Source organism: Oncorhynchus gorbuscha, linkage group LG24 (genome assembly GCF_021184085.1).
Source record: "Oncorhynchus gorbuscha isolate QuinsamMale2020 ecotype Even-year linkage group LG24, OgorEven_v1.0, whole genome shotgun sequence".
In the NCBI taxonomy this organism is placed as follows: domain Eukaryota; kingdom Metazoa; phylum Chordata; class Actinopteri; order Salmoniformes; family Salmonidae; genus Oncorhynchus; species Oncorhynchus gorbuscha.
In genome coordinates this window covers 35679790-35705973 of record NC_060196.1, presented here as the reverse complement: position 1 = coordinate 35705973, position 26184 = coordinate 35679790, and the positions used below count along the sequence as shown (strand labels likewise).

The following is a 26184-nucleotide window of genomic DNA, read 5'->3' as shown; positions in this document are numbered from 1 at the left end:
TTCCTAGGCCGTCATTGAAAATAAGAATAGTTGAATAAATATTAAATAAAGGTGTAAAAAAAATATATATATACCGATTTCCGATTGTTATGAAATCGGCCCTAATTAATTAGCCATTCCGATTAATCGGTCGACCTCTAATAGATTGTATACACACTCTTTAGTAAAGGTCTCCCAAAGTAATGTTTAACTCCCGCCTGTGCGTTTCAGTTGAAACCTTGTTGCCAAGAATGACACGCAGGGACAGGGACGCACAACTTCATAGACAAATCCCATCGACTTTGAAACCACGGCTGAATCAGGATGTCCGATTCCAACTCAAAAGCTGCAAATGAATTGACAGCAATGGTAAGTTTCTTATCTGTATAGCGTTTTGGTGGTAACATTTGTATCTAAGAAATTATTGTTTGTGTGGTCTCTCCCAAAGATGGAAGCGACGATGCAGAACCTTCACAATAAATTTCAAATAATCTCCGACCAGATTGTTTCTAAAAAAATATCCTTTTAATCATACCCTACTACTAGCAACTGTTGTATAGAATGACTCTCTGCTATTGAAGAACAGCATCTCAAAGCTGCTGTTGAGTTTATAGTGCATACAAATAATAGGATATTCAAGCAATAGACCTAATCTCTAAATTGCAGCTGTTTTTTAAATCAGAGATTTAAAAAAGGGTTTATGAAAATCCAGTGGTTTTTCAGAGAATAAAATATGCATTTATTTTCTGTAAAAAAAAAAATCCTGTTTCATGTACAACCTAACTATGCACAGTGTATTATAATAATAATGTAATTACATATATTGCGAGACTGCCCTTAACCAACCCATTGGATGAAGTGGGGATTCAAATTGATGACCTGGAGAAGAACGTTGCTGACCTGATGACCCAGGCTGGTTTGGAGGAGCAGCAGACTTAAGTGACCAAGCCCTCGGGTTAACACATATCAGATCAGCGAACTTCACCCGATTTCTGGGACAGAAGATATGCCATGACGAAGGGCTACACAGAGTCTAGTTATTACTGATCTATTGTTGTGTTACATCAGCCTATGGCATTTGCTATATAATTTAATGGGATATCACTTAGCTGGATTTTACCATGTAAACTATTGTTACATGGACACAATACATATTTTTTTCTATAATGCAATACATGTGTATTCACATTTTTTAAACAATATGATGGGGTTGGATCATTCCAAATCTTCCTGTCATCACGGCACTACCCATAACATTTCAGGAGAAACAGGTCACATAAGATTAAACATAAGGGCCAATTTTCCAGGCCCAGATTAAGTCTAGTCCTGAGATTCTTCATTGAAAGTGACAACTATCAATATGAACATGGCATTTATTACATAAAGAAGAAACCAAATGATGTCTTTTATACCAGCTGTTGAAAAAAAAGGTGACTTCATTATAACAAAGAAAGAGAGCAGGGCCCCTAGATTAGAGCCTGTCTGTAATCCAGTTGTCCAGAATATCTCATATTGAAGGACACAGATTTGCTGCCATCGGGCTCCACACAAAGTACTGGAAAGCGAAGAACCAATCAGTATCTGTATTTTGTGGAGTAATCTTTAGGAGATACGACCAGCCTTCGTCCCTTTCCCGCCCCTCGGTAAACGGTCTCAACAATGTCAATCATCTCCTGCTTGTCCTCCATGGTCCAGTTGATCTTGTTGTTGTTACCCGTCCCCAGATCTATCATGATGTGCTTGTTCCTGGAAGAGTGCAGTGAAGGAATATTTCAGTTTCACAGAGTCATGCAGGACAACAACATTTACATTTACATTTAAGTCATTTAGCAGACGTGGTGCGCTCAGTTAATTGAAGCAGCTTGGGTCTGTTGTACTAAAGGAGAATTGTTCTATTTCTGAAGTAAATCTCTATTTCTGATGTAAATGGAATGTTATGGAAAGGTCCAGATACTTTTTTTTGTGATTTATACTGCACAATGAGCAATGACGAAGTGAATCGCGGCTGGGGTACGTTTCTCAAAAACAAGCCAAATCACAAAAAAAGTGTCTGGAGCCTTCTACAACATGCCATTTACAAAAATAAATTAATATTTGTCAATGTGTAGTTCAGACATGTATAATCTATGAACAAACAACAGTTTTACCACAATTAGCCATGAAATTCCTAGTTTGAAAGCAACTGTTTACTGGAAGATTACCATTTCCCCAAAATTTTCCCACATGTGGGCCAGCCAACTAGCAACTCCAGTGAGCTTCAGCTCCTCATCTTTCGAGTGACACCTAGCAAGATGCACACACAGCAGAGCGAGAGAAAGCAATGACGTGGTGGACATACGCGACTTAGTATGCAATGTTTGGGAATCACTTTTGGCTCGAGGGCTACTTTCAGAACTACTGGCTAAAAAGTATACACAAATACCAGAGAATCTCTAAGACTGAGCATCCCTTTGCTGTCCTCAGCTAGCCTACATAGCACGAGGGCCTGTGTTCTCTAAACCCATTTGCGGAGCCTAGTGAATGTTTGCATCAATTTAGTATGTCAAAACTAGAGATTGCTTTGCAGGGCTCTGAAGTGAAGGCGGACATGATAACTTGAAACTCACCTGAAGAAGAACATGACAGTGCAAGGGTCATACAGCTCGTACATCTTGTTGAAGTCCGGCACCTCTGTGATGTCCACCAACTAGATGACTGCAACATTTTTCACCTGTAGTGAGGAATAGTGATGTTGGTACTGTAAAAATAGCAACCTTCAATGAAACGTATTCAAATGTGAAATACAAACATCAACATTGGTACAATAACGTACATCTTACCTTTTCAGCTATGCTGTACAACACCTCGTCCATTTTCATACATGTTGGGTCCCAATCGTGTCCAAACCTAATAACCAGGGCTCTGTCCTCCTCGGATTGGATGGCTTGGTCGACCTGCCAGCCGTTGTGGAGATGAGGTAGCATGTACAACATCTTGATGCTGCAACACGTAACCTGGGAGAGTAAATATTGGGAAGTAACATGTTTAGTTAATTAGGCGAAAGACTTGATAGATGTGGGAGAGGTCAATGGAAAGCAGACTGTGGGGGATAGAAGAACTCCAGATTGGCGCACATGACGCATCTGATATTAGGGGATACTTGTCAAATCCATCAAGATTGATGTATTGTAACAGGCCCACAATGTGGTTACAAAAAGTCAAATTGACACATTTAGAAGTAGTTCCTTTTCAGGTTTAGAAGAAATGACTGCTAAATGCTAACTCCCGTTCATATAAACTGGTAGCATAGCTAGCATAGAGAAATTGGTAGTCAGTCGTTTTTAATTTTAATGCAGTCGATTGGTGACGATGACATGTACTGGGGTTGACATTAAGGCTGACCACATTTAGTCGACTGGTCACCCACTCATTCAAGGGTTTTTCTTTATTTTTAATATTTTCTGCATTGTAGTGAAGACATTGCAACTTTGTAATAACACGTGGAATCATGTAAAAAAATATATTAAAAAATTAAATTGCCTTGATGACAGCTTTGCACACTCTTGGCATTCTCTCAACCAGCTTAACCTGGAATGCTTTTCCAACAGTCTTGAAGAAGTTCCCATATATGCTGAGCACTTGTTCCATGATTTTCCTTCGCTCTGTAGTCCAAAGCATTCCAAACCATCTCAATTGGGTAGAGGTTGGGTGATTGTGGAGGCCAGGTCATATGATGCAGCACTCCATCACTTTCCTTCTTGGTCAAATAGCCCTTACACAGCCTGGAGGTATGTTAGGTCATTGTCCTGTTGAAAAACAAATGATAATCCCCCTAAGCCCAAACCAGATGGGATTGCGTATTGCTGCAGAATACTGTGGTAGCCATGCTGGTTAAGTGTGCCTTGAACTCTATATAAGTCACTGACATTTTCACCAGCAAAGCACCCCCAAAACCATCACATCGCCTCCTCCATGCTTCACGGTGGGAAACACACATGACGAGATCATTGTTCATATTTCTTAAAGTAATGATACTGTTGTTTCTCTTTGCTTATTTGAGCTGTTCTTGCCATAATGTGGATTTGGTCTTTTACCAAATAAAGCTATCTTCTGTATACCACCCTTCATTGACACAACAAAACTGCTTGGCTCAAATGCATTAAGATGAAAAGAAATTCCACAAGTTAACTTTTAACAAGGCACACCTGTTAATGAAACCGCATTCCAGGTGACTACCTCATGAAGCTGGTTGAGAGAATGCCAAGACTACTTTGAAGAATCTCAAATATATTTTGATTTGTTTAAAACAGTTTTTTGGTTACTACATGATTCCATATGTATTATTACATAGTTTTGATGTCGTCACTATTACTCTACAAACTTTTGACTGGTAGTTTACATATTGAATGTGTTGCATGAATGGTGATCACAGCCCTACTGACAATACATTTAAAATACATTGTGTTTTAATGCTATTTTTTTCCACCCTGCTGCATGTATTCAATGTATTCCAATTAAAATTTGGCTCCCAGTGTGGCTTTACTTCCAGGCTATTATGACGCATCTGACAATTCCTTCTCTGTATGTTATTTTTATTTTTTTACACTTTATTTCACTAGGCAAGTCACTTAAGAACACATTCTTATTTCCAATGGCGGCCTGGGAACGGTGGGTTAACTGCCTTGTTCAGGGGCAGAAAGACAGATTTTTAGCTTGTCAGCTCGGGGATTAGTTTTTTTTGGTCAATTCTCTTGCATTCCGTGCAAGCAGTCAGAGTATATGCAGCAGTTTTGGCCGCCTGGCTCATTGTGAACTGTGTGAAGTCCATTTACTCCTAACAAAGACCGTAATTAATTTGTCAGAATTGTACATAATTATGACATTACATTGAAGGTTGTACAATGTAACAGTAATATTTAGAGTTAGGGATGCCACCCGTTAGATGAAATATGGTACGGTTCCGTATTTCACTGAAAGAATAAAACATTTTGCTTTCGAAATGATAGTTTCCGGATGCGACCATATTAATGACCAAAGTCTCATATTTCTGTGTGTTATTGTTATAATTAAGTCTATGATTTGATATTTGATAGAGCAGTCTGACTGAGCGATGGTAGGCAGCAGCAAGCTCGTAAGCATTCATTCAAACAGCACTTCCGTTCGTTTACCAGCAGCTCTTCGCAATGCTTAAAGTGTTGAACTGGCTGGTGTAACCGATGTGAAATGGCTAGCTATTTAGCAGGGTGCGCGCTAAAAGCGTTTCAATCGGTGATGTCACTCGCTCTGAGACTTGGAGTAGTTGTTCCCCTTGTTCCCCGCTGCTTTTGTGGAGCGATGGGTAATGATACTTCGAGGGTGGCTGTTGTCGATGTGTTCCTGGTTCGAGCCCAGGTAGGGGCGAGGAGAGGGACGGAAGCTATACTGTTACACTGGCAATAATAAAGTGCCTATAAGAACATCCAATAGTCAAAGGTCTATGAAATACAAATGGTATAGAGAGAAATAGTCCTATAATTCCTATAATAACTACAACCTAAAACCTCTTACCTGGGAATATAGAAGACTTATGTTAAAAGGAACCACCAGCTTTCATATGTTCTCATGTTCTGAGCAAGGAACTGAAACGTTAGCTTTCTTACATAGCACATATTGCACTTTTACTTTCTTCTCCAACACTTTGTTTTTGCATTATTTAAACCAAATTGAACATGTTTCATTATTTATTTGAGGCTAAATTGATTTTATTGATGTATTATATTAAGTTAAAATAAGTGTTCATTCAGTATTGTTGTAATATATAATAATATATGCCATTTAGCAGACGCTTTTATCCAAAGCGACTTACAGTCATGTGTGCATACATTCTACGTATGGGTGGTCCCGGGAATTGAACCCACTACCCTGGCGTTACAAGCGCCATGCTCTACCAACTGAGCTACAGAAGGACTCAATAAAGACTATTAAATTCTATGATGAATCCAGTGCTATTTGACCCTGATACAGGGCTTACTCACAGCACCTCATTGAGACAGATAAAATAAGCACTGTTAGTGTCAAAAGAGATTTAATTTAATTTTATGAATGTACTCTGTTTGCTCTCCAGCAGTGTTTACCTTCTCCGTAGTCATTATGACACAGATACTGGTGTGGTGCAGAGTTGAAGTCTGTTTAGACAAGGCCGGGCTATAAAAATAACTAATGTGGGCTGGGAGGGCAGGAGGACGACAGTAAGATGGAAACTAGTGACATGGAGGGAGAGCCGTTATCCTGCCTTCTGTATAGGTGTGTTTGATAAGGCAGAGATGGGAAGTCCAGATCTGAGGAAACTCTTGAGACTGTATGCTTTTAGCTCGTCGTCGTGGTGTGTGTGTGTGATGCCTGGCCTGGACAGTCAGAACCTTGGCAGTCAGTCAACACAGAAACCATGTTTAGCCTTTTAAGGGCAACAGGCCTGAGCTCTCCTCCACACTGCCCTTCTCAGGCTTGGAGACTGTCTGAGACTGAGAGCAGAGAAACCCTTGATACAAACACATCCTCATTTCCAGGTGTGGTTGGACAAGACCCCTCCGTGCGATAGTGTCAATCCCACTCAGGGGAGTTCTGGAGGGAGGTTCCTGAAACCAGCACAGAGTGGGAAGAAACTCTGAGCCTTGAGGGGCTTTCACAACCAAGGCAAGCTGAGGTTTTTAGATTAAAGACAAATTAAAGAATGATCTTGTCGCTTGGCTGGTAATCCTGTTGGAGTCACTGAGTCACACGGCTGAATTAGACTCATTAACGGTGGAATTAGCAGGAGTGTAGTCTGCTGGGAAGGAGAGGGAGTAAACAGGGAGAGAAGGGAGAAATCTGATTTCAGGCAGTACTGTGGACGCCCCACAGGGTCCTCAAAGTCAAAACGCGCTCACTCACTCACCCGGTTTCTTCATGGAGAGCTTTCCAGTTGCGTGCAGCATTAGACTTAACATAACAGCAGAAGTGAAATCCACTAAACCTGCCAGTCAGATCGGCCGCCAGTAAGACTAGCTGTCGCCGTTGGTGTCACTCCCCCCTTAAGTTAAATCAGGTAGAACATATGCATCGCATTGTAAGTCCTTAGCTTCTCTGGTGAGGACAATGTCACAAGTGTCAATGTCTCTGTTTACTCATATCTGGTTAACCTACAGTACCAGGTGCCCAGGGTTACACAAAGACCTAGACTCGCAAACCTAGAAACTGTTTTAAACCGAGTCTGGTCCCAGTCTGTGCGATATTCTCCAGTTGTTACTGTGTGTGAGAAACTACGTCAGAAATCCAGCAAGGATTTGTTAACCTAGCCGTGGAAGCTCAAAAAGCCCATGTGTCCCAGTTCATGTGAGTTACTAATCATCAGGGTCTCCTCACTCTGGTGCTATAAATCAAATGTTATTTGTCACATGCTTCATAAACAACAGGTGTAGACTAACAGTGCAATGCTTACTTACAGGCCCTTCCCATAAATGCAGAGAGAAAAAATGTTGAAAAAATGTGTAAAACAAGGAATACACAATGATTAACAATAACATGGCTATATACACAGGGTACCAGTCCCGAGTCCATGTGCAGGGGTCCGATGTAATTTTGGTAGATATGTACATATAGGTAGGGGTAAAGTGACTAGGCAACAGTATAGATAATAAACGGTAGCAGAAGCTTATGATGCATCAAAAGATTTTGTTCGGGGGGGGGTCAGTGGAGATGGTCCAGATAGCTATTTAGTTAACTATTTCGTAGTCTTCTGGCTTGGGGGTAGAAGCTGTTAGGGTACTGTTGGTTCCAAACCTGGTGCATCGGTACCGCTTGTCGTGCGGTAGCAGAAGGAGCAGTTTATGACTAGGGTGGCTGGAGTCTTTGACCATTTTTAGGGTCTTCCTCTTACACAGCCTGGTATAGAGGCCCTGGATGGCAGGAAGCTTGGCCCCAGTGATGTACTGGGCCGTATGTACTACCCTCTGTAGCACCTTATGGTCGGATGCCAAGCAGTTTCCATAAGCGGTGATGCAGCCAGTCAAGATGCTCTCAATGGTGCAGCTGTAGAAACTTTTGAGGATCTGAGGGCCCATGTCAAATCTTTTCAGCCTCCTGAGGGGGAAGAGGTGTTGTCGTGCCTTCTTGACTGTGTTAGTGTGTGAGGACCATGTTACTTCCTTAGTGACGTGGACACAGAGGAGCTTGACTCTCAACCCACTCCATTACAGCCCTGTGGATGGGGGTGTGCTTGGCCCTCCCTTTCCTGTAGTTCACGATCCTGGCACCATTGTTGTAGGTGATCAGGCCTACCACTGTCTGCTACCATTTTGGCTCTTACAAATGTGGCCCATATTCCCAGGCAATTACAGAACAGTTGTAGATAGTAGCCAAAGAACCTGACCATGAATTCAATCTATGTTGATCCATTGTACAGAGAGCACATACAAGACATTTGGATTCATTCCCTGAAGTGCACCCTATTGCCTATATAGTGCACTTTATTTGACCAGAGCCACATGTGCTCTGGCAGGGCAGAAGAGGATCTGTGATGAGTGTGCTAACCAGACCTGTATCTGCTGAGCTTTTCACCACCAGCAGCATCTGCTAGCAATCGATGGGCTCTCCTCCAGCATTTCTGCCTGATTAGACAAGACAGGCCTCCAGCACCTTGTACTCCTGCCAGGCAAGCCCCCAGCCCAGCCTCTGTGGAATGATGCCCAACTGACGGCACTGATGTGTGGCTCTATGACAAGGTTTCCCCTATGAATGCATAGGCGGGACGCCCACCCCCCTTCCCTAGCTCTGTTGCACACCCCTGCCTAAACAGCCTCAAATATTTTGGTCTATGCAGTCTGGGTATTTAGTTTCCTTCCTTTCTTTTGATGCAACCTAGGAGAAACACTGGCCTGCAGGGGAAGTTTACCTACTTGATCAGAGCAGACATCATTAAGCTAGCAGGATGTCCTTGATGTAACCTAGGAGAAACACTGGCCTGCAGGGGAAGTTTACCTACTTGATCAGAGCAGACATCATTAAGCTAGCAGGATGTCCTTGATGTAACCTAGGAGAAACACTGGCCTGCAGGGGAAGTTTACCTACTTGATCAGAGCAGACATCATTAAGCTAGCAGGATGTCCTCATCCTTCTGCTCCTACTCATCATCATCATAACACACAGTAATGTGCCTTCCAGTCAAGCTGATGACTAACCCTTCTGCCATGTCTATATCCTTACAGTCCAACTAAATAAGCAAACCTTTTTCTTTAGGAAACCTGGTTTGTGTGTTTCATTGAGCAAGTCCCAGAGTGATACTTTAATTACTTTACTTTGTAATTGTCATTATTACAAAAATAATAATAATTGGCCGATTTAATCGGTATCGACCTTTTTTGGTCATCCAATAATCGGTATCGGTGTTGAAAAATCATACTCGGTCGACCTCTAATCTTTACTTTTACTCAAGTATGACAATTGGGTACTTTTTTCACCACTGGATTCCATTGATTATCCTTGAGATGTTTCTACAACTTGATTGGAGTCCACCTGTGGTAAATTCAATTGATTGGACATGATTTGGATATAGACAGTCCTGTCTATATTAAAGGGTACCAAAAAATATCTGCAGCTTTGAAGGTCCCCAAGAACACAGCGGTCTCCATCATTCTTATATGGAAGAAGTTTGGGACCAAGTTTCTTCCTAGAGCTAGCCACCCGACCAAACTGAGCATTCGGGGGAGAAGGGCCTTGGTTAGGGAGGTGACCAAGAACCTGATGGTCACTCTGACAGAGCTCCAGAGTTCCTCTGTAGAGATGGGAGAACCTTCCTGACGGACAACCATCTCAACAGCACTCCACCAATCAGGCCTTTATGGTAGAGTGGCCAGACAGAAGTCACTCCTCAGTAAAAGGCACATGACAGCCAGCTTGGTATTTGCCAAAGGGCACCTACAGGACTCTCAAACCATGAAAAACACGATAGAAACCAGATTCTCTGGTCTGATGAAACCAAGATTGAACTCTTTGACCTGAATGCCAAGCCTCACTTCTGGAAAAAACCTGGCACCATCCTGGCCTCCTCCCTATGTTTTTTTCTATTCACCGCTATAGCACACTCCGCCAACCCTGATGTCCTAGCCGTGTCTGAATCCTGGCTTAGGAAGGCCACCAAAAATTCTGAAATTTCCAGGCCTTTCTAAATGACCTGGCCCGGGTGTCCTGGAAGGATATTGACCTCATTCCATCAGTAGAGGATGCCTGGTTATTCTTTAAAAGTGCTTTCCTCACCATCTTAAATAAGCATCCCTAAAGATTGGAAAGCTGCCGCGGTCATCCCCATCTTCAAAGGGGGAAGACACCCAAGACCCAAACTGTTACAGACCTATATCTATCCTACCCTGCCTTTCTAAAGTCTTCGAAAGCCAAGTTAACAAACAGATCACTGACCATTTTGAATCCCACCGTACCTTCCCTGCTATGCAATCTGGTTTCTGAGCTGGTCATGGGTGTACCTCAAGGCACGCTCAAGGTCCTAAACGATATCATAACACCATCGATAAAATACTGTGCAGCCGTTTTCGTTGACCTGGCATCCGCAACGACTCTGTCAATCACCACATTCTTATCGGCATACTCAACAGCCTTGGTTTCTCAAATGACTGCCTCGCCTGGTTCACCAACTACTTCTCAGACAGAGTTCAGTGTGTCAAATTGTAGGGCCTGTTATCCGGATCTCTGGCAGTCTCTATGGGGGTGCCACAGGGTTCAATTCTCGGGCTGACTCTATTCAACAAATCTCCAGACGAGCTTCAATGCCATACAACTCTCCTTCCGTGGCCTCCAACTGCTCTTAAATGCAAGTAAAGCTAAATGCCCAACCGTCTTACATCACTACTCTGGACAGGTCTGACTTGAAATATGTGGACAACTACAAATACAGTGGGGCAAAAAAAGTATTTAGTCAGCCACCAATTGTGCAAGTTCTCCCACTTAAAAAGATGAGAGGCCTGTAATTTTCATCATAGGTACACTTCAACTATGACAGAAAAAATTAGATTTTTTTTCTCCAGATAATCACATTGTAGGATTTTTAATGAATTTATTTGCAAATTATGGTGGAAAATAAGTATTTGGTCACCTACAAACAAGCAAGATTTCTGACTCTCACAGACCTGTAACTTCTTCTTTAAGAGGCTCCTCTATCCTCCACTCGTTACCTGTATTAATGGCACCTGTTTGAACTTGTTATCAGTATTAAAGACACCTGTCCAGAACCTCAAACAGTCACACTCCAAACTCCACTATGGCCAAGACCAAAGCGCTGTCAAAGGACACCAGAAACAAAATTGTAGACCTGCACCAGGCTGGGAAGACTGCATCTGCAATAAGTAAGCAGCTTGGTTTGAAGAAATCAACTATGGGAGCAATTATTAGGAAATGGAAGACATACAAGACCACTGATAATCTTCCTCGATCTGGGGCTCCTCGCAAGATTTCACACTGTCGGGTCGAAATGATCACAAAAATGGTGAGCAAAAATCCCAGAACCACACAGGGGGACCTAGTGAATGACCTGCAGAGAGCTGGGACCAAAGTAACAAAGCCTACCGTCAGTAACACACTACGCAGCCGGGGACTCAAATCCTGCAGTGCCAGACGTGTCCCCCTGCTTAAGCCAGTACATGTCTAGGCCCGTCTGAAGTTTGCTAGAGAGCATTTGGATGATCCAGAAGAAGATTGGGAGAATGTCATATGGTCAGATGAAACCAAAATATAACGTCTTGGTAAAATCTCAAGTCGTCGTGTTTGGAGGACAAAGAATGCTGAGTCGCATCCAAAGAACACCATACCTACTGTGAAGCATGGGGGTGGAAACATCATCAGGGCTGTTCTTCTGCAAAGGGACCAGGGCGACTGATCCGTGTAAAGGAAATAATGAATGGGGCCATGTATTGTGAGATTTCAAGTGAAAACCTCCTTCCATCAGCAAGGTCATTGAAGATTAAACGTGGCTGGGTCTTTTAGCATGACAATGATCCCAAACACACCGCCCGGGCAACGAAGGAGTGGCTTCGTAAGAAGCATTTCAAGGTCCTGGAGTGGCCTAGCCAGTCTCCAAATCTCAACCCCATAGAAAATCTTTGGAGGGAGTTGGAAGTCTGTGTTGCCCAGCAACAGCCCCAAAACATCACTGCTCTAGAGGAGATCTGCATGGAGGAATGGGCCAAAATACCAGCAACAGTGTGTGAAAACTTACAGAAGACTTGTGAAGACTTACAGAAAATGTTTAACCTCTGTCATTGCCAACAAAGGAAGGGTATATAACAAAGTATTGAGATAAACTTTTGTTATTGACCAACTACTTATTTTCCACCATAATTTGCAAATAAATTCATTAAACATCCTACAATGTGATTTTCTGTATTTTTCTTCTTCTCATTTTGTCTGTCATAGTTGAAGTGTACCTATGATGAAAATTACAGGCCTCTCTTATCTTTTTAAGTGGGAGAACTTGCACAATTGGTGGCTGACTAAATACTTTTTTGCCCCACTGTACCTAGATGTCTGGTTAGACTGTAAACTCTCCATCTAGACTCACATCAAGCATCTCCAATCAAAAATGTAATCTAGAATTGGCTTCCTATTTCGCAACAAAGTATCCTTCACTCATGCACCCAAACATACCTTCGTAAAACGGACTATCCTACCGATCCTTGACTTCGGCAATGTCATTTACAAAATAGCCTCCAACACTATACTCAACAATCTGGATGCAGTCTATCACAGTGCCATCCTGTTTTGTCACCAAAGCCCCATATACTACCCACTACTGCAACCTGTATGCTCTCATTGGCTGGCCCTCGCTTCATATTCGTCACCAAAACCACTGGCTCCAGGTCATCTATAGGTCTTTGCTAAAAGTAAAGCCCCGCCTTATCTCAGCTCACTGATCACCATAGCAGCACCTACCCATAACACATGCTCCAGCAGGTATATTTCACTGGTCACCCCCAAAGCCAACTCCTATTTTGGCAGCCTTTCCTTCCAGTCCTCTGCTGCCAATGACTGGAACGAATTGCAAAAAATCACTGAAGCTGGAGACTCATATATCCCTCACTAACTTTAAGCATCAGCTGTCAGAGCAGCTTACAGATCATTGCACATGTACATAGCCCATCCAACTACCTCATCCCCATATTGTTATTTATTTTTTTGCTTCTTTGCACCCCAGTATCTCTACTTGCACATTCATCTTCTGCTCATCTATTACTCCAGTATTCAATTGCTAAATTGTTATTATTTTGCCACTATGGCCTATTTATTGCCTTAGCTCCCTAATCTTACTTCATTTGCACACACTGTATATAGACTTTTCTATTGTCTTATTAACCGCACGTTTGTTGATTCCATGTGTAACTCTATGCTGTTGTTTGTGTCGCAATGCTTTGCTTTATCTTGGCCAGGTCGCAGTTATAAATGAGAACTTGTTCTCAACTGGCCTATCTGGTTAAATAAAGGTGAAATAAAAAATAAAATAAATAAGATGAAGCACGGTGGTGGCAGCATCATGCTGTGGGGGTGTTTTTTAGCGGCAGGGACTGGGAGACTTGTCAGGATCGAGGGAAAGATGAACGGAACAAAGCACATAGAGATCCTTGATGAAAACCTGCTCCAGAGCGCCCAGGACCTCAGACTGGGGTGAAAGTTAACCTTCCAACAGGACAATGACCCTAAGCAATCAGCCAAGACAACGCAGGAGTGGCTTCGGGACAGGAAGCTTGGCCCCAGTGATGTACAGTTGAAGTTGGAAGTTTACATACACTTAGGTTGGAGTCATTAAAACTCGTTTTTCAACCTCTCCACAAATTTCTTGTAAACAAACTAAAGTTTTGGCAAGTCGGTTAGGACATCTACTTCGTTCATGACACAAGTAATTTTCCCAACAATTGTTTACAGACAGATTATTTCACTTATATTTCAATGTATCACAATTCCAGTGGGTCAGAAGTTTACATACACTAAGTTGACAGTGCCTTTAACAGCTTGGAAAATTCCAGAAAATGTCATGGCTTTAGAAGCTTCCGATTGACTCAAATTATGTCAATTAGCCTATTGGAGGTGTACCTGTGGATGTATTTCAAGGCCTACCTTCAAACTCAGTGCCTCTTTGCTTGACATCATGGGAAATCAAAAGAAATCAGCCAAGAAATCAGACCTCCACAAGTCTGGTTCATCCTTGGGAGCAATTTCCAAATGCCTGAAGGTACCACGTACATCTGTAAAAACAATAATACGCAAGTATAAACACCATGGGACCATGCAGCCATCATACCGCTCAGGAAGGAGGCACGTCCTGTCTCCTAGAGATGAACATCCTTTGGTGCGAAAGGTGCAAATCAATCCCAGAACAACAGCAATGGACCTTGTGAAGATGCTGGAGGAAACCAGTACAAAAGTATCTATATCCACAGTAAAACGAGTCCTATATCGACATAACCTGAAAGGCCACTCAGCAAGGAAGAAGCCACTGCTCCAAAACCTCAATTTAAAAAAGCCAGACTACAGTTTGCAACTGCACATGGGGACAAAGATCGTACTTTTTGGAGAAATGTCCTCTGGTCTGATGAAACAAAAATAGAACTGTTTGGCCATAATGACTATTGTTATGTTTGGAGGAAAAGGGGGATGCTTGCAAGCCGAAGAACACCATCCCAACCGTGAAGCACGGGGGTGGCAGCATCATGTTGTGGGGGTGCTTTGCTGCAGGAGGTGTCAGGGGAAGGCCCTAAAAATTGTCACTAGCCACGCTAATAAACTGTTCTCTCTACTACCACATGGCAAGCGTTACCAGAGTGCAAAGTCTAGGATAAAAAGGCTTCTCAACTGTTTATCATATATGCATAGTCACTTTAACTATACATTATGTACATACTAGCTCAATTGGGCGGACCAACCAGTGCTTCCGCATATTGGCAAACCGGGCGATTTGCATTGTGTGCCGCCACCCGCCAACCCCTCTTTTATGCTACTGCTAGTCTTTGTTCATCATATATGCATAGTCACTTTAACCATTTCTACATGTACATACTACCTCAATCAGCCTGACGAAACCGGTGTCTGTATGTAGCCCGCTACTTTTATAGCCTCACAGTTTAGCCTGTCTTTTTACTGTTGTTTTATTTCTTTACTTACCTATTGTTCACCTAACACCCTTTGTGCACTATAAGTAAGCATTTCACTGTAAAATCTACACCTGTTGTATTCAGCGCACGTGACAAATAAACTTTGATTTGATTTGAGGGACTAGTGCACTTCACAAAATAGATGGCATCACAAGGAGGGGAAATTATGTGGATACATTGAAGCAACATATGAAGACATCAGTCGGGAAGTTAAAGCTTGGTCGCAAATGGGTCTTCCAAAAGGACAATGACCCCAAGCATACTTCCAAAGTTGTAGCAAAATGGCTTTAAGGACAACAAAGTCTAGGTATTGGAGTGACCATCACAAAGCCCTGATCTCATCCTATAGAACATTTGTGGGCAGAACTGAAAAGGCGTGTGCGAGCAAGGAGGCCTACAAACCTGACTCGGTTACACCAGCTCTGTCAGGAGGAATGGGCCAAAATTCATCCAACTTATTTTGGGAAGCTGAAACGTTTGACCCAAGTTAAACAATTTAAAGGCAATGCTACCAAATACTAATTGAGTGTATGTCAACTTCTGACTCACTGGGAATGTGATGAAAGCAATAAGAGCTGAAATAAATCATTCTTTCTGCTATTATTCTGACATTTCACATTCTTAAAATAAAGTGGTGATCCTAACTGACCTAAGAGAGAATTTTTTACAAGGATTAAATGTCAGGATTTGTGACAAACTGAGTTTAAATGTATTTGGCCAAGATGTACATTTCTGACTTCAACTGTACATATTACCTAAATTACTTCAACTAACCGGTGCCCCCACACATTGACTCTGTATCGATACTCGCTGTATGTAGCCATGCTTGTTATTGAACTGCTGCTGTTAAATTATTTGTCACTTTTATTTTCTATTTTTTACTTAACACTTTTTAAATGTATTTTTCTTAACTTTTTAAAGCATTGTTGGTTAAGGGCTTGTAAGTCAGCATTTCACTGTAAGGTCTACCTATACCTGTTGTATTAACCTAAGCGCATGTGACAAACAAAACTTGATTTGATTTGCCAAGTGTCTGAATGTCCTTGAGTGGCCCAGTCAGAGCCCAGGCTTGAACCCGATTGAACATCTCTGGAGAGACCTGAAAACAGCTGTGCAGCAACGATACCCATCCAACCTGACAGAACTTGAGAGGATCTCAAATCAAATTGTATTTGTCCCATGCGCTAAATACAACAGGTAGACCTTATAGTGAAATGCTTACTTACAAGCCCTTAACACGTATTTTTCTTAAATGCATTGTTGGTTAAGTATAAAAAATAGATAAGTAAAAGATATAGATAACATAATTAAAGTAAAATAACAGTAGCGAGGATAGTCGAGGTAATTCGTACATGTCGGTAGAGTTAAAGTGACTCTGCAGAGAAGAATGGGCGAAATAGCCCAAATACAAGGTGACAAGTTTATAGCATCATACCCAAGAAGACTGGCTGACTCAAGGCTGTAATCGCGGCCAATTGTGCTTCAACAAAGTACTATACTGAGTAATAGGTCTGAATATTTCTGTAAATGATATTTCAGTTTTATATTTTTGATAAATTATTAAACATTTCTAAAAAACTGTTTTTGCTTTGTCATTATCGGGTATTGTGTGTAGATTGCCGTTCTTATATTTCTTAATTCCATTCCTTGACTTTTTAGATTCGTGTGTATTGCTAGATATTATTACTACACTGTTGGAGCTAGGAACACAAGCATTTCGCTACACCCGCAATAACAGCCAAATATGTGTATGCGAATGCAACCCATAACATTTGATTTAATAAACTAAGATATTGTCGATAATGAAAAACAAAAAAATATTCGAAGCCTAACTAGATAACACCGTGTCTAACGGTAGCTACGTTATAGTAGCTAGCCTGGCTGGCTTGGAAATCACCAGAAAGTCGGAGTTGAAAGGTCTCAAATAATATTTAAACATTGAAAATTTAAAAGTAAGGTTTCAAAAACGCTTACCTTTATAAAATGATCACAAGCCCTGAACCAAACTGGTTGCCTGGGTCTATTGGTGAAAACACGAATTCTGTTATTTACGCTTGCGCATTACGTCACTAAAAAGTAACAACGGCATATAAAAGCCATACAATTTGTTTCATTATATGGCGTATTTGTGTAGGCACTAACTCCGCCGTGGTTCATTGGACAAAGCCTATGGAGAAAATAGTGTTTTTGGATAAACCCCGAAAAGGGTATTTGGTAAATCCAGGCTTAGGAGATATTATACCTTTTGTTCTATGAGATAATCTTCATCAACCAAGGTCACTGTTTGTGAATTTATGTAAGCACATAAAGGCTTCATAATTCATAAAAGTCAGGTTAACTGACAGTTATGATCTTATAGAACAAAACGTATAAGATCTCGTAAGCCTGTGTTAACCTCAGACCTTATTTTCTGAGTTTGTTCCATTTTTCCAATGGCCTTGTTAAATAAAAAAAATGACTTAACACACCAGAGGTAACTCATATCCGGATTTTAGGAATACAAACTGGCAAACTATATGGCGCTTTCAATGCCGCATTTACATATGAATCGGAACTTGGAAGTTTCCGACTTGCTGATTCTTTGAACGTGGCACGTGTATGTATGACTACAACCAGTTAGCAAGTCGAAAATATCAGAATTTCGTAGTTCCTACTAGCAAGGGAATGAGGCTCAAGACAACTGGGACTCGGAAAAAGATGAGATCAAATCATGACGTCAGTGGTCTTCAGGTCGAAAGTCAGAGCTCAAGAAAGAGTTCTCAAATTGGAATTCCGAGTTGGATGACCTGTCAAATAGACGTTTCGATCTCACAGGCCCATCCTCATCAACGGGGCTGCTGTGGAGGCGGTGAAAAAAAGTCAGGGGTGCCAGGGGTGTGTTCAGTTCACTTGAACACATCCTACATTTCGGAATGGTTTGTACTGACCAACACATTTTCCCAAAATGTTATTGTACAGACTTTGAGAGAAGTTTGCTCCGTTAAGTGTGTCTTGGTATGGCTTCAAGCAATGAATGATGTATTTAAAGCGCAGTGCTTTAAATGCAGTGCTTCCTACTCAGATGGGCCTGGTAGCTCTCCACCATGACACACTTCTCACTTAAGGGGCAGTCGGTCCGCGTCGTTTTACTGGGGTTCTAACACACTTCCTGTTTACAACCAGGCTGCATCTTAAGGAAGATCAGGTCCAGAGAGTTGGTAACCACAGCCAGTTTCAGCTCTGCGTCTCCTAGGATCTCTTTGGGGGCCGTGGTGTTAATGTCAAAGTTTGGGAACCGAAGGTCACTGCTGTCATTTGTGTAGTCTATACTCCCGCCTCATGAAGTCACAGTTGGCCTTCTGTGTGTGTTCAACCAGTTGTTGGGTGGAGTAGAACATCCCAGGACAGTAGAGACAGTTGAGCCCGTGCAGCAGGTTTTCGGATAGGCCCTTCTCAGACAGGAGGATCTCACAACACATGATAGGCTTGTCAGTCATCTTCCTGAGGAAGGGAGCGCGAGGCAGCCAGGCACATCACATATACACCACATATTAAACATATGCGCCAATTTTCCAGATTAAGCCACCCTGAACTGAAACACTTTCAATTGAGATTAATTGTGAATGATTTATTCATTTTTAAAATCAAGGACTAGCCTTATTCTGGGTCTGAGAATACAGGCTGTGATAACTGGTTAACTGGTTTTAATAACTGCGATGGAAAAAAGGTGACTTGTCAGTAACATAAAAAGAGAGCCTGTCTGTAGTCCAGCTGTTCATAAAGTCTAATATTGAAAAGACAGATTCGCTCCCATTGGGCATCACACAAAGCAATGGGAAGAACCAATCAGTATCTGTATTTTGTTGAGTAGTCCTTCGGAGATACGACCAGACCTCGTCCCTTTCTCGCTCCTCGGTAAACGGTCTCAACAATGTCAATCATCTCCTGCTTGTCCTCCATGGTCCAGTTGATCTTGTTGTTGTTACCGGTCCCCAGATCTATCATGATGTGCTTGTTCCTGGAACAGTGCAGAGGTCAAGAGAAGGAATATTTTAGTTTCAGTCATGCAGGACTAAAACAGCAGCGTGGGGCTGTTTAAAGCTGAGCATCCCTTTGCTTTTCACAACTTGCCTATATGGCCTGTGTTCACAATACCCATTTTTGTTGAACATTTGCATTAATTTAGCAAGTCAAAACTAGAGATTACTTTGCAGGGCTCTGAAGTGAAGGCGGACATGATAACTTGAAACTCACCTGAAGAAGAACATGACAGTGCAAGGGTCATACAGCTCGTACATCTTGTTGAAGTCCGGCACCTCTGTGATGTCCACCAAATAGATGACTGCAAAATTTTTCACCTATAGTGAGGAATAGTGATGTTGGTACTGTAAAAATAGCAACGTTCAATGAAACGTAGTCACAGATGTGAAATACAAACATCAACATTGGTACAATAACATATATCTTACCTTTTCAGCTATGCTGTACAACACCTCGTCCATTTTCATACATGTTGGGTCCCAATCGTGTCCAAACCTAATAACCAGGGCTCTGTCCTCCTCGGATAGAATGGCTTGGTCGACCTGCCAGCCGTTGTGGAGATGAGGTAGCATGTACGACATCTTGATGCTGCAGTGTTAGCGCGTATCTCCTGGGAGAGACATGTTGGAAAGTAACACGTTTAACGTTAAAACGACCTGGTACACCTTAGTTTTGCGGAGAAATATCAAAATGTTGTTATTAACGATATTTCACAGCGGAACACCCGTTTATTTAGATATAAATGAGCTAACTGAGGCTAAACGCGAGAAAGCACTATTGCCACTGTTGGAAGACTAGCTAGATAGCATAGCACTGGCTTGGAAATTCCCAGAAAGTCAAAGTTGAAAGAACTGAAGTATAATTACAGCATTGAAAATATAGAAGTAGCTAAGGTTTCAAAAACACGCTTACCGTATGAAATTATTCAAGCCCCAAAGCGTGAATTGAAACAAATCGGTAGCCTCGGTCTGTCAGTGAAAAGACAAACAAGAAAGTGGCTTCTATTTTGGTCGTATAGTTATAACAGCCACAGTCATAAACCCCGCCTATTTCTACTATTTATCTTTTTAACGTTTGATTTTAACCCTCACCTTAACCACACTGCTAAGCCCAACCTTAAATTAAAACCAAAAGCGACATTATTTTTTTCATGAATTTTTTACGATATAGAAAATTTTGACTTTGTAACTAGTGGAAATCCTGTTGGTCACGTCACTAATACACGACAATATGAATGGACGGCGCATACCAGACGAGTCAGTACATGCATAAAACAATGAGACATATATTTCACCGGATCTGCTGGTGTCACTGCAATGAAAAATACCTTTAGTGGTAATATTCTACACTCGGAATGTGACCCTTTTGGTCACTTTATTTGTCTTGTGATCAGTTACAATAACATTACACTCATTACTGTAAACTTCTATGGGTACAACACCAAACATGAGAATGATGAGTTGCTTGAATCTATAGAGAAACATATACTTCATTGGTTATCTAAATTTCCCAATTCGTTATTATTGATAGGAGGGGACTTTAACATTACAATAGATAATTCAACTGATAGATGGCCCCCAGGTAGGCCAACCAATCAGAATTTGGGTTTAATACTTTTTATGGAAAAGTTTGATCTTACTGATATATGGAGAGAGAGGTTTCCGGCCGAAAGATAATTCACTTGGAGTAACAAAACAGGCTCCAGACAATCCAGAATAGATTTTTGGCTTATATCCAAATGTATTGATAGTGAGTGTGTTACTACAAATATTTGTACTACTCCCCTCACAGACCATAAGGCTATTTACATTGATATCAAAATATTTACCCCTGATACGAACCTTGGTAGAGCATCCTACTGGAAGCTAAATAGCTCATTATTAAATAATGATATAGTTACATTTGAGGTTAAAGATCTGCTCTCACACTTTTGGGAAAGGGCTTGTGAAGAAAAATCTTATTGCAAGAACTGGGAGCTCTTTAAATCTGAGGTGTCCAAATATCTTAGAGAATATGGTAGTAATCTTGCTAAGACCAGAAGAGCTGAGGAGGAAAAGGTGATCATTAAGATAACTTCCATTTCCCAGAGGTCCCCAGCTGACCTCTTGGGGGAGGAGAAGATGGAACTAATTGAGTTACAAAATAAACTGGATAATATATATAAATTAAAAGCAGAAGGAGCCTTTATTAGATCTAGGAAAAAATGGATTGAGGAGGGAGAACAGAATTCATCCTATTTCTTTAGACTTGAGAAATTTCACTCTAAAAATAACACTATCCATAAGTTAAACATTGATGGTGTTATTACAGATGACCAAAAATTAATCGCTAAATACTGCAGCAATTTTTACAGACAATGGTATAGCTCTATGTACTGTCAGGAATCCACAGATATGTTTTTTAACTCACTGAATAATGTTCACTCTATCAGTGATATAGAATCTAAACAGTGTGATGAACCCATCAAAATTGAAGAGATTATAGAGTCTTTCAAACATCTAAAGAACAATAAATCACCAGGTGTTGATGGAATTACATCAGAATTTTACAAATTATTTTCTGAACAAGTAGCTCCCTTCCTATTTGAAGTCTTTTTTTAGAGAGTATTAAAAACAATGGTCTCCCTCCTACAATGAGTCAGGGGTTAATAACACTGATGCCTAACCCTAAAAAATAAGTGCTGCTCATCGATAACTGGCGTCCAATTTGTCTTCTTAACAATGACTATAAGATATTAGCCTCACTACTTGCAAAAATAATTAAATAAGTCCTGGATGCAATCATTGATGAAACACAGTCTAGCTTCATGAGGAACAGACATATTTCTAACAATATCAGACTAGTATTAGACGTACTTGACTACTCAGACCTAATAACTGAGGATAGCTTCATATTATTTTTAGATTTTTATAAAGCATTTGACACAGTAGAGAATCAGTTTCTCTTCCACTCCCTTGAGAGACTTGGTTTTGGGGATTTTTTTCTGTAAGACTATTAAGACTCTCTATGCAAATGGTAACAGCTCTATCAAATTGAAATATGGCACCTCACCTAGATTTGAGTTAAAGAGAGGAATTAGGCAGGGTTGTCCTATCTCTCCGTACCTGTTTTTATTAATCACCCAACTTCTTGCAAATTCTTTAAATAATAGTCCTGTACAAGGTATTTCCATAGCTGGTAAAGAAATTATTATAAGCCAGCTGGCTGATGATACTACACTTTTTCTGAAAGACGCTAACCAAATTCCCATATCGATCAATGTGATACAATCCTTTTCCAAAGCGTCTGGTCTATATCTTTACATTAATAAATGTGAACTCATAGCTGTCAAATATTGTGTGACACCTTCATATTATGGTATTCCAGTAAAAGAAGAACTTACATATTTAGGCATAACCATTACAAAGGATCAAAAGTCTAGAGGTTTACTAAATTTTAACCCTATTATTAAAAATACCCAGAAGAAGGTAAATCAATGGCTACAGAGGGACTTATCTTTATAAGGTAGAGTCCTAATAACCAAGTCCGAAGGTATCTCTAGACTAACATGGCGCTCTATCTTTATATCTTCACAGTAAAATAAGCAAGGAGATAGACCAGATGCTTTTCAAATTTCTTTGGAGAAACCGTACCCATTACATTAGGAAAACTGTTGTATTGAACACATGATAATGGTGGACTGAATTTTCTGGACATTACTACTTTAAATAATACTTTTAATATCAATTGGATAAAACAATTCCTAAGGAGACCCACTTCAGTCTGGAAATGTAATCCTCTTCATGTCTTCTCAACTTTTGGTGGCCTTAACTTCATGTTGTTTTGCAATTATAATATTCACAAAATTCCAGTGAAACTTTCTGCTTTTCATCGGCAGGTTTTCTTGTCATGGTCCTTCATTTATAAACACAATTTTTCTCCACACAGATATTATATATGGAATAATCGGGATATATCGTATACAAATACTTCTTTGTTTTTAGAATAATGGTTCCGAAATAATATCCTTTTGGTGAGCCAACTGGTAAATGCAGAGGGTCTTTCCCTCAGTTATAAGGAATTCTTATCACTTAGACACCATTCCCTCAGCTGTTGCTCTGTTATTCAGGAACGTGTCAAGCCCTGACCCCCCAGAGCCTACCTTCTATTGACCCTGTTGACTCATCAGTAGGAAAGATTTGTTTCTCTTTTGGTCCATTCAACAACAGAGCGATACGATCCTTGTTTCAGCAGGATGTTGTATCTATACCTTATGTCATGCCTTATTGGAATGGATTTATTGATAATATCTGTTGCCAAAAAAGTTTGGATGTTGCCACACACATACCTACTTGTTAACAAAATTGAGGAAGTTTCATTTAAAATTATTCATAAATATTATCCTGCCAACCACTATATAAAGAAGGTTAAGGAAAACATCAACTCAAATTGCTCCTTTTGTAATCACCACCCCGAAACAGTGTTGCATCTTTTTTGGCATTAAATTCATGAAAACTGTGGCAAGACATCAGTAGATTTATAATTGAACACATTTTGTGGAGAGATGTACTGCTTTGATTCTTTACATACGATAGAAATAAGCTGAAACATTTTTATGTAATTAATTTCATTATTCTTTTGGACAAATTTCATATACACAAATGTACATTCACAAACAAAAAAAACATTTTCTTATCCTACAAAAATAAATTGTACTCTTAACAAAAAAAGCTGTTAGAATTGTAAGTGTATGCATGTCCCTTAAGGTCCTTGTGTAAAATTGTAATGTGATATTGTACCCCCTAGCTCGATTGTCCATTGTTTATAATCTACAGTGCCTTGCGAAAGTATTCGGCCCCCTTGAACTTTGAGACCTTTTGCCACATTTCAGGCTTCAAACATAAAGATATAAAACTGTATTTTTTTGTGAAGAATCAACAACAAGTGGGACACAATCATGAAGTGGAACGACATTTATTGTATATTTCAAACTTTTTTAACAAATCAAAAACTGAAAAATTGGGTGTGCAAAATTATTCAGCCCCCTTAAGTTAATACTTTGTAGCGCCACCTTTTGCTGCGATTACAGCTGTAAGTCGCTTGGGGTATGTCTCTATCAGTTTTGCACATCGAGAGACTGAAATTTTTTCCCATTCCTCCTTGCAAAACAGCTCGAGCTCAGTGAGGTTGGATGGAGAGCATTTGTGAACAGCAGTTTTCAGTTCTTTCCACAGATTCTCGATTGGATTCAGGTCTGGACATTGACTTGGCCATTCTAACACCTGGATATGTTTATTTTTGAACCATTCCATTGTAGATTTTGCTTTATGTTTTGGATCATTGTCTTTTTGGAAGACAAATCTCCGTCCCAGTCTCAGGTCTTTTGCAGACTCCATCAGGTTCTTCCAGAATGGTCCTGTATTTGGCTCCATCCATCTTCCCATCAATTTTAACCATCCTCCCTGTCCCTGCTGAAGAAAAGCAGGCCCAAACCATGATGCTGCCACCACCACGTTTGACAGTGGGGATGGTGTGTTAAGGGTGATGAGCTGTGTTGCTTTTACGCCAAACATAACGTTTTGCATTGCCAAAAAGTTCAATTTTGGTTTCATCTGACCAGAGCACCTTCTTCCACATGTTTGGTGTGTCTCCCAGGTGGCTTGTGACAAACTTTAAAAACACTTTTTATGGATATCTTTAAGAAATGGCTTTCTTCTTGCCACTCTTCCATAAAGGCCAGATTTGTGCAATATACGACTGATTGTTGTCCTATGGACAGAGTCTCCCACCTCAGCTGTAGATCTCTGCAGTTCATCCAGAGTGATCATGGGCCTCTTGGCTGCATCTCTGATCAGTCTTCTCCTTGTATGAGCTGAAAGTTTAGGGGGACGGCCAGGTCTGGGTAGATTTGCAGTGGTCTGATACTCCTTCCATTTCAATATTATCGCTTGCAGTGCTCCTTGGGATGTTTAAAGCTTGGGAAACGTTTTGTATCCAAATCTGGCTTTAAACTTCTTCACAACAGTATCTCAGACCTGCCTGGTGTGTTCCTTGATCTTCATGATGCTCTCTGCGCTTTTAATGGACCTCTGAGACTATCACAGTGCAGGTGCATTTATACGGAGACTTGATTACACACAGGTGGATTGTATTTATCATCATTAGTCATTTAGGTCAACATTGGATCATTCAGAGATCCTCACTGAACTTCTGGAGAGAGTTTGCTGCACTGAAAGTAAAGGGGCTGAATAATTTTGCACGCCCAATTTTTCAGTTTTTGATTTGTTAAAAGTTTGAAATATCCAATAAATGTCGTTCCACTTCATGATTGTGTCCCACTTGTTGTTGATTCTTCACAAAAAAATACAGTTTTATATCTTTGTTTGAAGCCTGAAATGTGGCAAAAGGTCGCAAAGTTCAAGGGGGCCGAATACTTTCGCAAGGCACTGTATATATACTTGTGTTCCCTCATGTACTTTCTGTATTGATTTGTTGTTAATAAAAATAATAGATATATTTCACCGGATGTATAGATGTGAAGCATCCGCTTGGCGTGTCCGGCAGTGGGAGAGATTCTGCAAATGTTCTCATTAAATCCACATTTGATCTCAATACAGGTTTATGTTCCCGAAACTGCAATCGGTTAGAACAGATTGGACTACATTGTGTAGACTTTACTCTTTGCCAAGGTTGTTGCGTTATTTCGGAGCGCAAAGGCAAATTGCGATATTGCACACGCGCACTTCAGCTACTCTGAACGAATAAATGCAAATATAGGCTAGAACGCGCCAATAGGATCTCACTAGCTCGTGCTTGGCTCTATCCAGCTCCCTGCTTGCTCTGCCCACAATGACTCGTATGTTCCCATTTGAAACGACGGGCTGTGGTGTATCTTGGTTAAATTATCCTTTGTACTTGTCAGACAATTAATTGCTACACAGATAGAAACATAATTAGGATCTCTACAGATAGAAATAAAAGCTAGCCATTATTTGATTTGACAATATCCCACTTTTGATAGAGACCAACTTTCTCAGATGGACAGCCATTCATGAGAAATACG

At 40.7% G+C, this 26184-nt stretch overlaps 1 protein-coding gene and 1 pseudogene across 1 annotated transcript; both read right to left on the bottom strand.

Annotated features, from left to right (window-relative positions):
- Positions 1 to 519: 519 nt before the first annotated feature.
- Positions 520 to 14150, bottom strand: LOC124013004 (annotated as a pseudogene).
- A 4564-nt stretch (positions 14151 to 18714) lies between these two features.
- LOC124013005 (thioredoxin-like protein 4A) lies at positions 18715 to 20338 on the bottom strand. The gene is made up of 4 exons (XM_046327109.1): positions 20055 to 20338; positions 19571 to 19752; positions 19356 to 19459; positions 18715 to 19119 (listed from the first exon to the last, which is right to left on the bottom strand). Exons 2-4 carry the CDS (start codon positions 19721 to 19723, stop codon positions 18948 to 18950), a joined length of 429 nt encoding a protein of 142 aa, XP_046183065.1. The 5' UTR covers positions 19724 to 19752; positions 20055 to 20338; the 3' UTR covers positions 18715 to 18947.
- Positions 20339 to 26184: the final 5846 nt, after the last annotated feature.

Coding starts and splice junctions, on each gene's coding strand:
- LOC124013005 (XM_046327109.1), bottom strand. CDS start 19,723: ATGTCGTACATGCTACCTCATCTCCACAACGGCTGGCAGGTCGACCAA. Junction 19,460..19,570: donor TGTACAGCATAGCTGAAAAG/GTAAGATATATG, acceptor TCCTCACTATAG/GTGAAAAATTTTGCAGTCAT. Junction 19,120..19,355: donor ACTGTCATGTTCTTCTTCAG/GTGAGTTTCAAG, acceptor GCACTGTTCCAG/GAACAAGCACATCATGATAG.